The sequence below is a fragment of the Cottoperca gobio genome, chromosome 13 (assembly GCF_900634415.1).
Source record: "Cottoperca gobio chromosome 13, fCotGob3.1, whole genome shotgun sequence".
Lineage (NCBI taxonomy): Eukaryota > Metazoa > Chordata > Actinopteri > Perciformes > Bovichtidae > Cottoperca > Cottoperca gobio.
The window spans coordinates 7,909,471-7,927,965 of record NC_041367.1 but is presented as its reverse complement, the minus strand read 5'-3'; the positions used below and the strand labels follow the sequence as shown (position 1 = coordinate 7,927,965).

The 18,495-nt window shown below is 41.4% G+C and overlaps 1 protein-coding gene across 1 annotated transcript in view; it reads right to left on the bottom strand.

Annotated features, from left to right (window-relative positions):
• dync2h1 (dynein cytoplasmic 2 heavy chain 1) overlaps positions 1 to 18,495 on the bottom strand; it is a 106,070-nt gene that overhangs the window by 40,577 nt on the left and 46,998 nt on the right. The window contains 13 exon segments of the mRNA XM_029446704.1: positions 19 to 72; positions 156 to 206; positions 336 to 401; positions 5,512 to 5,601; positions 7,774 to 7,917; positions 9,302 to 9,436; positions 10,716 to 10,835; positions 10,974 to 11,137; positions 12,913 to 13,036; positions 13,821 to 13,919; positions 15,676 to 15,785; positions 16,466 to 16,607; positions 17,621 to 17,747. Coding sequence (XP_029302564.1) covers positions 19 to 72; positions 156 to 206; positions 336 to 401; positions 5,512 to 5,601; positions 7,774 to 7,917; positions 9,302 to 9,436; positions 10,716 to 10,835; positions 10,974 to 11,137; positions 12,913 to 13,036; positions 13,821 to 13,919; positions 15,676 to 15,785; positions 16,466 to 16,607; positions 17,621 to 17,747 — 1,426 coding nt within the window.

Below are 18,495 nucleotides of genomic sequence, written 5' to 3'. Positions count from 1 at the left end.
GTAAATCATTGTGTTTACTTTAAAAATGGCCACCGCTCCTTGCCTCTCCTGATCAATCCAAGAAGGGAACTCCTGTCGGGAGAGGAGAGGTGTGTGTGTGAGTCAAATACACAAATATTGCTGTGTTTTCGCAAGAAGAAAAGCTGCACACTTACCTCTTTCTTAAACATTTCTCCTACAATGGATCCAGTGAAGACATCCCATTCCTACAGCAAAGAGGAGTGTTAGCATTCGGCAGGTCCAAATGTAAAGTTAGCCATCTGCAATTTGTCACTGAAATCAGTATTGTTTTGAAATCATTAATAACCAAATTCAAAATCTACCAAGATACTCACACTCTCCTGGAAGAGTTCAGGGTACATGCCTTTCACAAAGTGCATAGCAAACATCAACTGGTCAGCCTGAAACAGAGAGAAGAAAAGACAGCGAGAGCGTTACATAGATGGAATATGTTACGTATGAGAACGTGTTCTTTTAACCTGCTCAAAACCCAACAACAAACAAGGAAAGTCATGTTAGCGTCTCTGCCAGACGGAGGGTAAACACACTCTTATTCCCATTGCATGATATGCAGCTCAGTCATCCTAACTAAAGGGCTTGTAAAGAGTTGCTACACACTGACAAAAAAAGCCCTAGGAATTTCAAGAACTACACTGGCTGTTGTATCATCCTTCGACACACACACGCACACACACACACACACACTCTCTCTCTCTCTCTCTCTCCATGTCTTTCTCATCCACTGGTGGAGTTTGAGAGAGATAACAGAAACAGCATCTAATCAAGATACGTATCCAACTCCCACCCACAGAGAGAAGGAGAAAGGCAGTGACCGAGAATCTCCGACGGTTGCAGTAAATATAGCCGAAAGAAAAAGAAAAACGTGACAGAAAGCAAACATACACACCACCCTTCCTCTAATGCCGTAGTTTTCTTTCTATTTTAACAAACTCATAAACAAGAACAACTTATATGCATTATATATATGCATATACATAGAGGATGCAGGAGGGACACAAGTAAATCTGGTCTTACAGTGACTACCACACTGCAGCACAGCTGACCTTGTTGTTGATTTCTTGCCACAAGCTCGTCTGTAATACGATTAGACTATAACCTTATTGTGACAACAAAGTACGCAAACACTCAATGCACTTCCCCTTACATACCCGACTTTAAAATGAACATCTGAGGTGTGAATGTCCCCAAAACATATTATAATAATGTCTACAGTTACAATACATATTGCAACTGATTCATGACATTTTTGCTCAAAATAACAGTACGACAATACTTATTCACTACACTTAATAAGCGAACTGTGCGCATAAATACCACATTGAAACACAGCCACATTGCTTCTGTGCTGGTCATGTATATTTATGTAAATCCCATGCACTTATGCACTTAACTGGCTGGCGAGAACGACCAAATTAGAAAATGCATGCCATTGAGTAATACCTCTTAATGGTGTGCTTTGTAGAGTGGCAATAAGTCAAATGACTGTGATAATCTAATCAGTTTGGCTATATTGGCAGTCGCCGCTATCACTGCTACCAGATGTGGGCATTGCTGATGGAAAATCAGGTACATAAGGGAGATGGTAGTCTATCTGAGCGAACCTCTTCTGCAACCACAGTGGCTGTAATCATGCAGATGAGCTTACTGAATAGCAACTGAATTACATCATTATTGGTTGAGATTAAATCCTGTTAGCCACAGAGACAACATGCAATTGACACTTGAATCTAATGATCCAGTGACAGGATTTGTACTCCCAGTGGTCTTTTACATCCACCCTGAAGTGCATCTAGCAAGAACATTAAAGTAATACTTTAGGAACAGTGCAATAGGGCAATTTGCCAATGCAATGCAATCTTGTGTGTCCTGTGTTCAAGCCATGTGGGACCCAAATTCCATGACCCACAATATTCCTGTGTCAACAAGATGACAGCATGGGACACATGTCAGGTCGTGTGTCACTTAAACACTGACACCCACAGGCTGACACACAATATTTTTACGATGGAGTTCAGTCTCCTGCAAACATTATGTTTAGTGTTTCCCTGGTGTATTATTTTCCCTCCCAGCAATTGTAGGGCTCAGCTCGATGCGCTTTGATCTTTGGTCTATGTTTAGTTGTGATAAAGGTTTAAAGACTTTAAGTATTTCTGTATATTCCACGTCTTCAAAAGAAACCTTCTCAGCATACCTCTCTCTGCCTGTCACCTAATATCGCATTGTGTACTTTACCAACAGCTGTAGAACCAGCTGGAGCAGCGGTGAGGCTAACCTTCAGGCCGCATTTGGACTACAGCTCTTCACTACCGTGCCCTCTTTCCGACCCTCTCCGTGGTTTGTCTCATGATCCGATGTCGGGATGATTTACACCAAGCTGCCAAGTTCAACTCCATCAACTGAAGTGACGGTGGACGCAGTTGAACAGAGAGCGCCGAGCAATATGATCTGACTGATCAAACCAAGAGTGGCACAATGTTCTGTTTTGTTTTTTTTGTGTATGTGTGGATCTGTGTGTAGCTCTGTGTGTGCATATACGTGTCAGAGAGAAATGAAGCAAACCGAGTGCAATAAGGGTAAAAGTCTGTGAGTGTTTGTGTGCACTGCTGTCACACTGACACTGTGACAGGACAGGAACCAGTACAACCTGGAATATGTCACATTTCAGCAAATCAACTCAAACTACTGCATGTACCAAGAGACACAACCACATTCTCTCACACACACACACACACAATGAAGCTCCTGCATGCTTCTACCTGCCACCCCCACACACCAGCATACATGAAGACCTAACATAACAATGGTGTGCACATAGACATCCATGTACATTAAACACTCAGATACACATCTTATTGTTTTCTGCCTCATTACTCTCAGGGGTGAATTCACTCAATGCATTGTGGTCACTGATAAAACTACGAGTGTGCATCACTTGCAACCTCTCTCTGTAATGATATATGCAATTTGCCCTTTTTTTTTGCGCCCGAGTGCCACTTCCATCCAAACTTCCCTAATCTTATTTGTTATTATCTTCTTTCCGCATGTATTTTCAAAAAAATAATGGAGCTTTATTCCTTTACTTTGCAGGACGCCACTGTCACTGCATCCCAGAATAAATTAGTTTGAGCTAACATCCCTTTTAACTGCGCATCAGTTACCGCCAACTCTCTGAAGACGCTAATAATTTCCCTGTCACTGCATGTGGCTATTAGCGCTGATCTGTGTGAATGGAAGTGTTTTTAGAATGCGGCTTATTTGCATAGAAGGGACCAATTTTGCGCAGGATGCATGTGTGCACATTACCTCATTTAAATACATGCAAATAGCACTGGAGTGTCGAGACTCTATTTGCATGGCAGCGCAGTTAGGGGTGCACTTCACCCTTTGTGTTTGCTTTAAGAATCACACAGTTTCTTTTTGTCTTATTTGCACAGGATTAGCAGCCGTAAAAGCCTCGGAATCCTTTTGTGAATCCTCCCCTCACGGTATAATCTACTCAGTGTCCGCCCCTCCAGTGTACACCGGTGTGTCGGAAAGACAAACTTTCACGGTGTTGTTATTCCATGACTTCTGCATGAACATTTCCAAAGACAGGAAGATTTGCTAAGGTGCTATGCATAGATCAGACAAAGTGACAAAGCCTACATACTGTTGTATCTGAAGCACTTTGAGTAAAGTCACACCTCCAGGCTAATGCAGGGTTTCTACCCCTGCACATTATACACTTCTCAATTACATATTAATTGACAAAGTGTCAAATATCATTTACATTCAGTGAGAGCAAACCAGCCCAAAATGATGGGACAACACTTCTCAATAACACAGATTGTAAAGCACCTGAGGGAAATTTGTGATTTGTGATATATACTGTAAATAACATTAACTTGATGCGACAGAATCTGTACCAATTATCTGCCTGCCTGTTTTTTGTTTTTTTTAAACACACAACCTAAATAATCACATATTTTTAATTTGAATATCATGCCTTATCAATTAAGAGAATGCTATTAAATGTCAATTAGCATTACACATCCAGTATATGTTAACACTTTAAATATTCTCGTTTCATTTGGTCTCATTTGGAGCTGATCAAAACATAAAACATCTCATTAGAAGTAAATGAACATAAGCTTAACACGATTTTAACCATAAATAATATAAATCAAAAAGTTAGTCAAACATATTGAAATTAATACAGATATGCCAAAAATATGGGGTGTTTGTTGTTTTGTTTTTTCCAAAGATGCTTTCTAACATTTTCTCCTCTCAAATTCACCTTTTTTCCCCGATTATGCTTTCCTCAAATGTTTTAGTCCTCTCTTGCTTATTATCCCCCTTTATCTTTTCACTGGACTCCATCCCCCACCTATCTCCTCTCCCCCTTAGTTATCTCTCCTGTAGCACAGACAGGGGGTGTTGACAGGAGCACTGATAATGTAGTCCAATGTTTCCTCTCTGCTAATGACTGGAGGGCTGCTGTCTACATGTTTGTGTGTGTGCATGTGTGTGTCTGTGTGCTAGTGTTGGGTTGATAGCCTGTAGAAATGATCAGCAGTTAACAGCCAGCCTGACTGTGCCTGAAACCTCCATTACCATTCAGGCAACACACACACACACACACACACACACACACACACACACACACACACACACACACACACACACACACACACACAGACACACACACACACACACACCTACACATACACACACAGACACACACACACACCTACACACACAGACAGACACACACAGACACACACTTACACACCTACACACACACACCTACACACACACACAGACACACAGACACACACACACCTACACACACACACACAGACACACAGACACACACACACACTGACACACACCTACACACACCTACACAGACACACACACACGACGGGGAAATTACATTTACATTAACTGCCCGATCGATGCAACGACTGCTCTCTGTTGGTCAATATTTGACACTTCATTACTGTGTTAGTTGCAGAGGTTTGATTGTGTAAGTGTGTAAACGTATGCGTTTATCTGATTGTGCATTTGTTCTAAACGATCAATAAGAATACTACTACATGACAAAGATTTCAGTGCAATCAACCGTGTTACTAGAAGAAGAAATAAAACAAGCGTTTTTGGATAACTCTTAGTATTTCGTGGAGGCACCTGTTGTATATTTAGTTTTTCTCTGTAGCTGTGAGTAGAAAGAGTGGAGACATGTCTTAGGCTCATGATGAGTGATGTGTTTATGGCCGATTGTTGTTTTCATTTGAATCAATTTAAGAAGGAACAACAAGGAAGAAGTAAAACTGTCGGGGGTCTACTTCAAAAACAGACTTTTGCGGCACAAACCCATCTGATGGTTAACATCAAACAAAATGCCCCACTTTGTTGTCACTACCCACTTATCACCGATACAAATATGGAATTTTTAGAGACGCTCAAAACCACATGTGTTCTATTTCTGTGTGCAAGAGTGCGTATTACCTTAAAAAGCGAGCGGCAGACATACTCATACACCATGTTCTTCAAGCTGGCCTCCAAAGCAGCAATCCTGGCCTCAGTATTCTCTGCTTCCTAAAATACACACACACATATACACATGCACACAATGAAAGAGGGAAAAGGGCAAAAACAGAAGGGGGAATTAAACTGCGGAGACAAGGTATGAGGGATATGATGTAATTAAAGAGATTTAGCAGGGGGTTTTGTCAGCTTTCATTAATATGACAGTGCATGTTTCTGTGTCTTATGTGCTTTTGAGTCCAGATAAAAAGGAGCAAGGTGTGTGAACAGCTATGAAATTAAAACGTTATCAGATATCTTTTTTTATGTAAATGTGTTCTCTCTTTCTATCACATTAGGGTAATCGGAAAAAGCCACGGACCCAAAGAAACACGTTTAGCATGTATCCTTCCTTTTCCTTCTCTTTCCCACGCTTTCATTCTTTTTCTCTCTGACGTACAAATTGCCACAGAGAGATCAAAAGAAGAGAAGCACCAGAGTGTCCTGGATGGAAGTCAGGTGTTCCTCTTTAAGTGTCTTTTAAGTGAGGGTGGGACAGCAGTAAAACTGTCATGGAATGTATGTGTGGAACAGAAACATGGATTTCTCTCTTTCTGTCCCTTATTCACAGTCGTCTACTCCTCTGCTTCTCCTTCTGCAAAGTTGTATTTCATGTAAACACCTGAGTTTAGTGAGTGCAAGTTAACACTTTGTGTATACCTGAGCATCGACGTTGTGTGTATGTGCTAATGTGTTTGTGTGTGTGAGATACAAAGAGGACTGTTCAATATGACATGAGAGATTAAAATGATCTTCCAGATCTCAGGAAACCTTCTGCATCTCACGGAAAACTCATCAAAACAACCAAACAATAAAAAGTTACAAAGGGAGAGAGAGTATTCTGACCACAGTCACTGAATGTGTCCACAAGCGTACACACACACACACACACACACACACACACACACACACACACACACACACGCACACACACGCACACACGCACACATACGAAACAGTGGTGACCAGCTGCTGCCTGGTGACATTTTTGGATGAGAGCACTGGCTCTAACAACCCACAAAGGATTTGGGGAATTAGTGCTCAATCTCTCAACCCAATGTTTGTGTGCCTATGTGGCATGTGTGTGTGTGTGTGTGTGTGTGTGTGTGTGTGTGTGTGTGTGTGTGTGTGTGTGTGTGTGTGTGTGTGTGTGTGTGTGTGTGTGTATGTTCTGGTTATCAGAAAGTGTTTGGGGCTCAGATGGAAAACAGCAGTGTGATGGACAAACCATGATGCTCTCCAGCTGCACAGGTCAGACTATAGAGATAAACTCGCTGAAAACAAAAATGAGCTCAAATAAAACAAGCTGCCCTGAACTGTAATAGAAATATTTGAAAATAAAGTAAAGGGAGTTAAGCTCAGTTCATCAAAAATAAAGTGTGCTGAACTAAATATTCTAGAATGCCCTACTTGTATAACTTACACAGATAACATTATAGATTAATAATACTATATAAGTTTACTTTTACACCCAGGAGGACGTTACTGCGCCTGGTCCGTCACACAACCCCGCTGTAAAATGGCGAATTGTCGTTTTTACACGGATTTAACAAACGATCAACAGATATAACGTATTAATTAGTGAGTTTTAGGAGGTGATGTTAGGCTCATTTCTTTTTTACAGCTGGACATAGCCAGCCTAGCTGTTTCCCCCTGTTTCTAATCTTAATGCTAAGCTAAGCTAACCAGCTGCTGGCTGTAGCCTGATATTTAATGGATAGATGTGAGAGTGGTCTAACTTTCTCCCAGAAAGTGACAAACTGTCATTTCCAGACATGGCCCCATGAGTGAGGTCAACAAACTCATAAGCTGTGACATTTTTTTTGCCATCAAATATACTAACAGAAGCCCAGTTTTAGATTTTAGGAGAGATTTTAGACAGTTTCATTTTAAAGAAGAATTGGCTTTTGAGACTAATGAGCATCTTCTACTACCGTGGAACCAGATCTGAGCCAAGCTTCACTGTATGTGGGTGTGTGACGTTAGGTTCTGTTACCCTTTACGCCAATACCGCCAAATTGTAATGTCTGTACGGGTAAACCTACTTTTAAATGTGTGCAAAGGTGTTGTATTGATGTTGGTTTCGGTTCAAGGACATATTATTTGGAAGATGTTGCTAAATAAACACACTGCTGTGATGGATGCAGATGTCAGTACTATAAGAATTGTGTGTCATCCAGTCACCTTCTTGGCCTGAAGAGCTCTTTGGAAGAGGCGCAGGAAAGAAGCAAGGCTGAAGCGGTACATGTTGTTGATCCTCGACAGGTCTGTGATGACAAAATACATCTTGCTGGCACTCTCTGCAAGAGGCAGGTAGGCATCACGCTCCTGAAATAAAAAGGAGAAAGCAAAAACGTTTTTTAGACAGTTACAGAACGTACCACAGACGGATGGATGGCATAGGGTCGGATACAAAGAAGAGCAGAATAGAAAGTTTTCAATCGAGATGGAGGGACAGAGAGAGAGACAGAAAGAGAGAGACATAATGATAGACAACATGAGGTGTGAGAAGAGAGGAGAGTAGGTGCATATGAGAAAGATAAATACAGAAATAAATAAATAAAAGCAACTGAGAGAAAAGTACAAAAACAGTTCTGGTGTAACACTGCACCCTACAGCATGACTGAGCAATGCATCTACAATAGCTCCTTGCTTGTGCATCTGCGCAATCTGACTCATGTAGCAAGTGGCTGTGAGTTTGGTTATCTACACACAACTCAAATGAGCTGATATGCGTGTGCCCAAATACTAGATAATACTGCATATAGCCTAAACTTTACAATTTCAGTAAAGATGATTATTTGTTCCAGAAATTACACAAAAGTACAAAATGGGAGACATGTTACATTTGCAGACTGGGAATGAATGTCACAACACTCTCATCACATTCTGTCTTAGTCCGTCTGCTTACTCTGTCATCGTCCTCCCTCTACCTTAAGCCGGCCTCAGACTACAGGAGTTATAAAATCCTAACCGATTTAGAAGTCAGGTTGCATCACGTACATGAGGAGAAACATCACAGATGTTCTTCTCTCTAATCTCAAACATGCACACACTGCATGATTTGAAAAAAATAATGGCGCATCACACACCACAGGATATTTTTCAGATCATCGTGCCAGAGAGAGCAATGCACCACCTCACGTGATCCCATGGGGGGGGGGAAGCAGATGTAAACAAAATGGAGACTGATGTGCTGCAACAGCTTGCTGTAGTAGGCGAATGCTTTGCAGTGAGATCAAAGCAAAAGCAGAAGACGTATAAACGAGTCTGGATGAGAACATGGTTTGGGAGATGCGGTCAACACGGGTTGTCTATTCTTCAGCGAGAACTGCAGGTGAAATTTTACCTGCCAGTTTTAATATCAGTCAAAAGTAGTATTGTTTGCTAACGTTAGCCTCAAGGGCTAGAATGTTTACCAGTGCAACGCCGTCAGCTGCTTCTCTCTCTCTCTCTCTCTCTCTCTCTCTCTCTCTCTCTCTCTCTCTCTCTCTCTCTCTCTCTCTCTCTCTCTCTCTCTCTCTCTCTCTCTCTCTCTCTCTCTCTCTCTCTCTCAGCGAGTGAGAAGAGTAAAGGCAGTTGTTGTGAAGGGAGCGGTTATTACACTACAGTGATCCAAGTTAATGCTGATTCTCTTCTGACATTACTTCTACACGATGTGTGTGTGTGTGTGTGTGTGTGTGTGTGTGTGTGTGTGCCTGAGGTACAGTACCTGGTCCAGGGATGCCTGTAGCCTGTGTGATTCAAGCAGTGACTCCTGGATCAGGGCACTGCTGGCCTTGGTCTGGTTCAAACTGTCGATCAGCTCCCTGTTCTCCAGAATATTCCCCTGAGCTGTAGCCAGGGTCTGACACAGGAAAAAGACAGACGGATGGACGGACAGACAGGTACAAACAAAACGACATGGCGAGGATTAGACATGGGCAGAAAGAGAGTAATTGATAAGTAAGAGAGTAGGAGAAAAGAGGGGAATGCACACGAAGCAAGAAGTTTGGAATTCAGTGGAATCTATTCTCTGAAACTAACTGATATAATTTATTCAAATGAATTCAAATAAAATATATGAGAAAGCAGTGGAGCGTGGAAATGTCAAGTTGAATATGCTCCTACAATTCTGGAATAATTACATGTCTTGTACCATTGAAGCACTGACATCCTGCTTTTGGCACTATCTATGGGTGCATGCATGTTTCCAAATTTCCCTTAGACCGTGTGCATGGAAGAATGATCATTAGGTGGAAAGTCTGTGTTGTCACGACGTCCGTCATCTGTGTGTGTATGTGTTTTATTGTGAAAGTCAATATGCATGAAGCTCTATAAGTACATGGAGCTCCATGAAGTATTTGGACACTAACAAACTGTTTGATGTCATGGCTTCATAACACCTGCACCTACAAATGTCTCTGCACAAGTATGAAGTGCATGAATAAGTGAAAAGAATTACAATTAACTCCCCACTAACATTCCTAAGGTAGCCCACAATTTAAAGGTGGCTGGGTGGTGACATGGGTTCAATACCCAACAGCTGTGCTTCCTTCTTGGCCAAATGCTCAATCAAATTCATCTGGAGGTGTTTGCTGGAGGGAAGCCGGTGACAGATCACATCCTTGTTGCAGCGCTAGCAACTACTCCTGCTTGGTCTGTACACATGGGCTCTTTCCGTCTACTACACCCTCCTCCCCCAAACGCAAACATTTGGATTTAGCAACAACACGGTCTGCAGTGCAGGGGGAGCTCAGCACTTCAAGTTGGGAGAAAATAGATTGTAGGAGACAACGTACGCCATTAAAAGCTCCACAGTTGGAAGGAAATATGACCCTGAATACAAGCAATTTGGATTCATAACAGCAGACAGTGATGGGTGAGAGTAAGCAGAATATGTATCTGGTCATTACAGCTGACAGTGGCATAACACAAATTTCCAGCCCACTTTATTTTTGTCATGTTTTGTTTTTTTCCCCTCCTTAATTTGGGAAGGTGGTCCTCGGGACTACAAAACATTGAGAACTCCTGATATAAATAATACAGTAACGGGTGTTGCCCCAGCAACAAGCTCTACAAGAGCTCCGCAAATGTAGAATCCTCTTCCACTTTGGTCACTTAATTCTGTGTGTCTGCCTGTGTACCTCTAACAGCGATTCCTCCAATTGAGCGAGCTGTATCTTCTTGTCTTCCTCTTGTTGTAGCAGTCGGGTTTTTTCAGTCTCCAATTCTGGCTTCTCCTGCTGGATGGTCAAGGCTAGCAGCTAACACAAAGACATGCACAAACAAAAGAATGGGCAGGTGGTGACACGCAGTACGACGACAACATACAGTGCATGCTCTGTATATAGATATGTTTTATTGTACCATAAAAGCACTTGAGCGTGGATTACGTGGTTTACCTGTCCTCGCAAGCCGGCCCTGGTGGTGGTGAAGTTGACCTCTGTAACCACAGAAACAGCATCAGGGGGGATGAAGGGGGCGGGATTCCGCGTTGCCAGGAAGAGACGGAAGTCCTCGTTGTAATCAATGACCTTGTCTCCTATCTGGACCACATATCTAGGACCTGTGTGTGTGTGTGTGTGTGTGTGTGTGTGGAAGTTGGACAGAAAGAAAAAGAGTCTCTGTTAGCAACATCAGTATCATGCAGGCTTGTAACTTTCTCTTCAGTGTCCACTCTAAATCCTCTCCTCACCCCATTACTTTCTCCTCTACTCTCTGACTTCTAGATGTCTGCAATGCAGTAATGCCATGCCTTTGTCTCTTCTCTTTTTGTTCCATCCTGTTCAACACTACTTTTAAGTGGATAACTTAACCTTTCTTACACTTTCTCTGCGCCCACTCGTTCCAACTCAGCTTCAAATAGACAAGCGCCTCTCCCTGGATGATTCAGAGCCTCATGAATCACCCTCATTTCCACAGGTATGTCTAACCTTTGCTTACACATACGCGCAGCTGTGATTGCTATGCAATTATCTTAGGCAAGAAAATCAGAAGAGCATTTTTTATTAGAGAATTTCATTTTCAATTATCTACACAATAGAATGAACACAGCAGAACAGAGGACATCTGCATGTTGATTTTATATAATAAATATGTATTTTAAAAAACTGCCCAGTATTTGAGATGTCTGAATTCCTCTGTGGCTCAAACAAACACTCTTTCTGTTGACTTTGGATTAGGAAGGTTATGCTACATGGAATTACCATCGCTTCTTAACATCACTATGTGTGTTTGATGTTTCACACATGTGCTTGTCTTTCAACTTTGTTCAGCACTTTGATAACACACACATATATAAATAATGTATGTGTGAAGCGTCACATGTTTTAAATAATGGAATGAGTTATCCCCTATGTAAAGAGAAACGATGTCCTTTAAGTGTGACATGTTTGGTTGTGTGTATATACTGTATGTGTATGTGTGTTATAAGCATGAGCTTGCAAACAACTGAATATGACAGAAAAGTATCTTTTATGCTCTGTATACTTATTGCTAACACTCTGGAGAAAGAGGGAAAAATACTGAGTAAATCACTGAAACTCAATAAATGAGCTCCGACTGCCACCCTGCTTATAAAAGGTATATTTCTGTTCTTATACAACAATGTATATTGACACATAAAACATATTTTGTGATATTAAATGACAGCACTAATCGTGTTACAAACTCCATTTTTATTATTTAATGATCTGCTTTTATTTACTCTCTTCTTTGTTCACACTTTTCTCTCCTGAGTCCTCTGTAACGCTCCCACACAGTATGCTCGTTACCTCTACCTCATGGGTAACTTGGTTAAATGCACAGTTTGCCATTTGCCCCTTTTGTTTCTATAGCCCCAGTGGCATCAGCCATGCCCAAATATGGAGTCACCGCTTCACTCTTTTTGGGCAGAATAAGTGACGTTAGATCTTAATGGCAGGCTTCTCAAGCTGCTTTCACGTGCTGCCAATGAGAATCCTCTAAATTTCAACATCAAACTAGCTGATTAAAAAGGATGACATATCAACTCCTGCGAAAACTGACATTATGACTCAGTAAAAAAGAGATCGAACAACTAAGGCAAGATTAGGCAAGACTTTTGTCAGACGATTAGGACTTATTTTATATCGATATTTCACATATCTTAACCAGAATTAAACTTTATCAATAACCTAAAATGATTCATGGTGCACAGAGCAAAGCTTTCAGAACACCGCCCCATGCACACGTCAGAATTGTATAAGTAAACTTGGGTAGATAACATCAAGGTGCAGAGTAGCTTGTACTCATTAACAACATTACATTTTTTTCCACACACACTTTACATGAAAATGGTGTGTTTGTGAGTGTGTTGCTTACCCTGTGCTATGAGGTCCCTCCTCAGCAGCGGGTAAAGCACAGGTTCAACTCCATCCATCTCTTGGATGATCAGGGTTTTTCCAAATCTGACCGCCAGCTCCAGGGAAGTCATGAAGTTGCTATCCTATAGAGAGCGAGCATACACATGTAATAACACCATGAATGCCAGCATTGGCTAGTACTCTGTAACATATCAGAGAAACATATTAATTATCTTCAATAACAATTGCATATTAATTTAGCGTTTAAATAAATAAATGGTAAACACATTTGTTTTCCTTTTTTTTAAGATTGCTTTAATGAAAGCCAGGGTTTTGTTTCCAGAATAATAAAGATGCAAAGAACAATAAAATGTAACACCTTGTACATAATAATTTATATGGCTAACGATACAGATAACAAACTGGGAACAAATAAATTAAATGAAAAGAGAGCGAGAGAACAAATTTAAATAGTAAAATAGGACTTTAATTTACACACACACACAAACTGACTAATGTAATCATATCATTTGTTAAAATCAACAACTGGACAGATCGAAGAGTAAGGTGAAGGTGGCTTAATCATACGCTCTGTCAAACAGTGGTGGCAACTAATGATAAGGGTAATGGAATTTAAAATAGACTTGGATTCATCAGACAAGGAGAAGAAGATCAATCAAGAACACCTAATGAAACACTTTAAATGTTCCACGGCAATTGCTTTACAGGCTCCTGCAGACATAAAAGTTACCTCACCGATAGGTTACGTTCAGCGATGATTTATTTTTCACCAGCGTGCATGTGTGTAAAATGAATTTGCAAATGCAACAGGATAGTTAGTGACCTAGATTGGGTTATTTACGATATGTATGTGTGTGTGTGTGTGTGTGTGTGTGTGTGAGACTGTGATTTGTTTTTTGTCTTTACCTGTTGGTTGATAACCTCTAGTCTGTTCTGTTGGAGATGTGTGCGTAGCCACTCTGTAGCGCGGGATGACGGGTCGATCAGGAATGGACAGGCGACACTCTGAGTATGGAACAATGATAAAGAACCGGTTTTTTTTTTAGCTTAAGTTGTTTTGCGATAAATTTACTTACAAAGAGGTTCAGTTACTGAGAAACAGAAGGTGTGTGTTTAAATGTAGTTCAGTCCCGTCTCACCGCTGTCATGCGTATCGACCAGTGTCACTCCTATGCACGGCCTAGGAAAGTGTAGCACCCTCTTTTCATCCCGTGCTCTTCCATTTCACGGTCTCTCGCTCAAGGGTTCTCTTCCTCAAACCTGCTTATTTGTCTGTCCCCCCCCAGCTATATCTGGCTTACTTATCAGTACTGCACACTGATAGAAGTAACCCTAGTCTGGCTTATTTTGTGTGTGTGTGTGTGTGTGTGTGTGTGTGTGTCATGGACATCTACACGTATGTCGCATCCATCTCTTTTATAGTACATCAGTACAGACATTTACTGCTATTACATTTTCTTAATGCTCTTGTAGATCTGTACAGAAGAGGCTAACTGTGATGACCCAGTTATCTAATATGCATATATAATGATAGAGGTCACCTTGGCGAAAAAGGTAAATGGTAAATAGACAGCATTATATTGCGCTTTTCTACCCTCTGCAACCACTTTAACCCTTTTACTATACAAGATGACACCTGCTCATTATCTAGTGTTCAGTATCTTGCCCAATGACACTTTGATATACATACACACAGCATATATATATATATATACATACATATACACACACACGGTATGTGTAACAATCTGCTTGTTCTTTGGTGTCCTTTGTTATGTTGAAGTGTTCACTCCCCCTTGTTATATGTCTAGTGGTACTTCCTGTCTGTGTCTTTACCCTCCCCTTCTGATTGTTAATGTGTTCCTCCTGTGTCCATTTACTCTGCCCTTGTGTTTCTGCCTTTCTCCCCAGCTGTGTCTTGTTCCCTCGTTTGGTGTCTGTGTGTTTAGCCCTGTCTGCCCAAGAGTGTTTTGTGGGATTGTCATTCGTGTCCTGCTCGTGTCCTGCTCGTGTCCTGCTCGTGTCCTGCTCGTGTCCTGCTCGTTACTTTGTATGTTTGTACTTTTTTAGCTTAAGCTTTTGTTTTCAATAAAGCTTGTTTTTGGTTAACATCATCGTCCAGTGAACTGCATTTGGGTCCTCACCTTCACCACACCGTGACAGTATGTATGTGTGTTTGAGTGAATTGGAACGCCTGACATAAGATTTTAATTGCATCATAACGTGATTGGTCAGAAGTGTGTACGACAATAAACACAGACTTGTAATGGAGAGGCACGCAGACAGTAGGAGAAACAGCGAGGCTGCACTAAACTAAGAGTGAACTAGAAGAATGAATGATGAAACAACTTCTTACCCATAACTTGAGCGCATTGATCTGAAGGCAGCAATGGTAAAAAAAACAAAAACACAATACAGGCAGATGGAGGATAGATGAATGGCAACGAGGGAAACATTCTTAATATGACTATTAATATGGAAACTGGATGTTACAAGTAAGTGCTGAGGTTGAGGTACTTTGATGGCTTTAAAAAAAAAAGCGCATTCAACGCATAAGAGCACGAGTCTTATTGTAAGCTATTATAGAAATAATTAGCACAAAAACTAAAGGAAGTGTGTAGAGTAAGAGATAGAAATGGGTGAATACATTGCTTTAATGAACACACAGTAGATCCTTCTGTGACCAAGCAGAATTGTAATCAAGGGAATTAAAAGACAAGTAAGGTAACAAGATTTGACAGAGGGCAAATGGATGTCTAACCTGTAGTATGACAAGTGCGTTCTCCATGGAGAGGTCATCGGATGGCAGCCCTTGACTCTTCCAGATCAACTGCTCACTCTCCGAACACAGGAATGACCGCAAGTCAAACTCTGATGCAAACACACACACACAACACGAATACACAAGCTTATTTGTTGCTTTTATATTTTCCCACCGTCAACAGTGTTGGTGAGTTAAATTAAACCTCAGATATTGCAGTTACTGACAACAAGTCGCAACTCATCAATAATGCACAAAATATTACATTGTGTTACACTTTAAGTGGGCTCACTAAGTTGTTTTAGAGATTATCTTTCGGCTATTTGAAGGCTATAAGGGTTTAGAAACAATAGTGGGTCAACTGGATGACTCAGCTGTTTGAGATGTACATGCACATCTATAGCCATCTGGGAAAGAGGTTGCCAAGCAGAATAATATGGCCAGAGCTATTAATGAGAAAATAATTAGTGCTGAGAGAGACTTTGCACACATTTTACAGACTCATTTGTGTGGATGGAATATTAATATCTGAATAGAAGCTGACAAATTAAGGTTGAATATGCAGATCCAATGCTGAAAAACGGGATTATTAAATACTGAGTGAGTGTGTGAGTGTGAACTTGTTGAGATAATCACATGATTGAAAATAGAGGTGCTTTTTTCAAGTTACACAGTGCATAAGTGCCATGTGTGTTGGAAGTTGTGTGCTTTTGTTGGCTGTTTACCACGAGCGTTGGCATAATGCTGGTGCTAGTGTGTTGGCCTTAAGTGTTAGTAGTTGTATGTTTACTCTGTAGTCCAGATTGAGCCATCCACGTCTCTTGAGAGTGTCTTCTACGGTCTTCAGAAGCTGCAGACAGATAAGTGATGAAGGCTGCAGCCAGCATGGCCCTCATGGGGAGTGTATCCAGCTCGTTCTTTATCTCAGACATCTGATAGAAAGAGAGATAGGTAGGTGATTAGGGAGAAAGAAAAGCGTGACAAGAGAAAGACGAAAGAGGGAAGGGCACCGCACAAGGATTGTGAGGAATCAGAGGGAAGAATGTAAAGAAAGGTGGAGATGAAAGATGGAAGAAAAGAAGAAAGGTAAGTAACTTGACCCGTGTGGGATTTAGCATGCTGACTCCTCTTTCCCTCCTCCATACTAATGAACTGAAAAAAAACTATTTGTAGGCCCAAATAATCCAAAAATGTCTACACTGATTCTGACTAGTACACAAGATAAAAGTAAGCGACAAATGCAGGAACAGTCACACACTTGCTGCTGTGATTTCCACGTTGTTCAGGATTCCTTTGAGTCTAGTAACATGCCAGAGGATCAGAAATGCACACGCACCTTTGGCAAATAACAGGCTTACCTTTCAAACATCCTGCCACACTATACTTCAACTTAAAACATGCATCTATGTATGCTCCACTTACTCTGTAGTTGTTTACCCCTCTCCCTGTGAGGCTCTACCTGCCCTTGAAACACTTTAACAACTTAGAGGCATTATCATATAGCGAACCACAGCTACTGCATAGTGTGCAAAAGTGTTGAGTGTGAGTATATGGAAATACGTGAGTAGAGAGTTAACTGGCTCTTTGGTGGGTACGGACCTTGAGGGAAGCAGTGAGTGTGAGAGCGTGTGTGTGAGTGTGTGTGTCAGGAAGAGATTGAGTGTTTTAATTAAGGTGCAGACAGATGCTGCAGAGAGGAGTAAAAACAGCCAGAAGGGACCCAAGACAGCAGGATACATCCCCTGTCACACACACACACACTTACACACACACACATATGCACACACACGCACACACACACACACACACACACACACGCACACCACACGCACACACCCACACACACCTCCTGTTGCTCTTACATGGTAAATGAGCACCTTTCTTAGTAAATGTGTATAACCTCCCACACGAATACACACATCAACACACTCATACATCAAACCACCTGTGCGTTCCAGCGCGTGTGTTCTCCGTCTAGTTGTGATATGAGCTGCTGGGCAGCGGTGATCGTGTCCTGAGCTTTTGTCACATCAGCCTCCAACTTAGCTGCCTCTGTAGTATGACACTGAAACCTGAGGAAGAGAGTAAGGAGGAGGAAAAGAGATCAGTAAATGTGTTTGATGTGGGATCATTGGAGGTGAATTGAATTCATTAATTAAAAACATATAATAGCTTCTCTGATGTATAAAGCATTTGTAGCTACTTCCATGCCGTTCAAAGTAGAATACATATCTGTACGTAGGGCAGGAAATTGGATGGACGATACAGAGCGAGGGGAGGAGAGGCATGGCTGGTGCAAGTAAAACATCTTTCAGTTCAACTCACACAGCTAAGAACTGATTGCACAAACAGGGATGGATAAGAAGATAAACGGCAGGACAGACAGTCTGCATAAGGGCTCAGTCACACCTGCAGTGTGAAGTTCACCTTTGTTGAACTATGCCCTGATAAGTAGTGAAACTGGCCAATGTCCAGCCAAAAGAGAGTGGAAAAGACCTGCTCTTCAGGCATTATTGATTGTTTGTTTACTTGTTATAACTACATGGTGGAATAATATACAGTAGGCAGCAGAGAAGGAGGGAGGCTGCACGTCTGGCAGTAAGTGAAAGGGAGGCCAACTAAAAAATAATAATGTATAATTTATTTTCCTGTGGAGTGCTGTTGTTAGCCTGCTAGCTGAGCTCCAGAATTATTGCAAGTTGCATCATTTCCAGTGATACCTGCTTTTCACCACAGCTTGAAAGTACCACTTCTGGTATGGCCACGACGTAAAACAGAAGGAGCAAGGTCGTTTATTGTCCCCGATTGCATCTCTGTGTT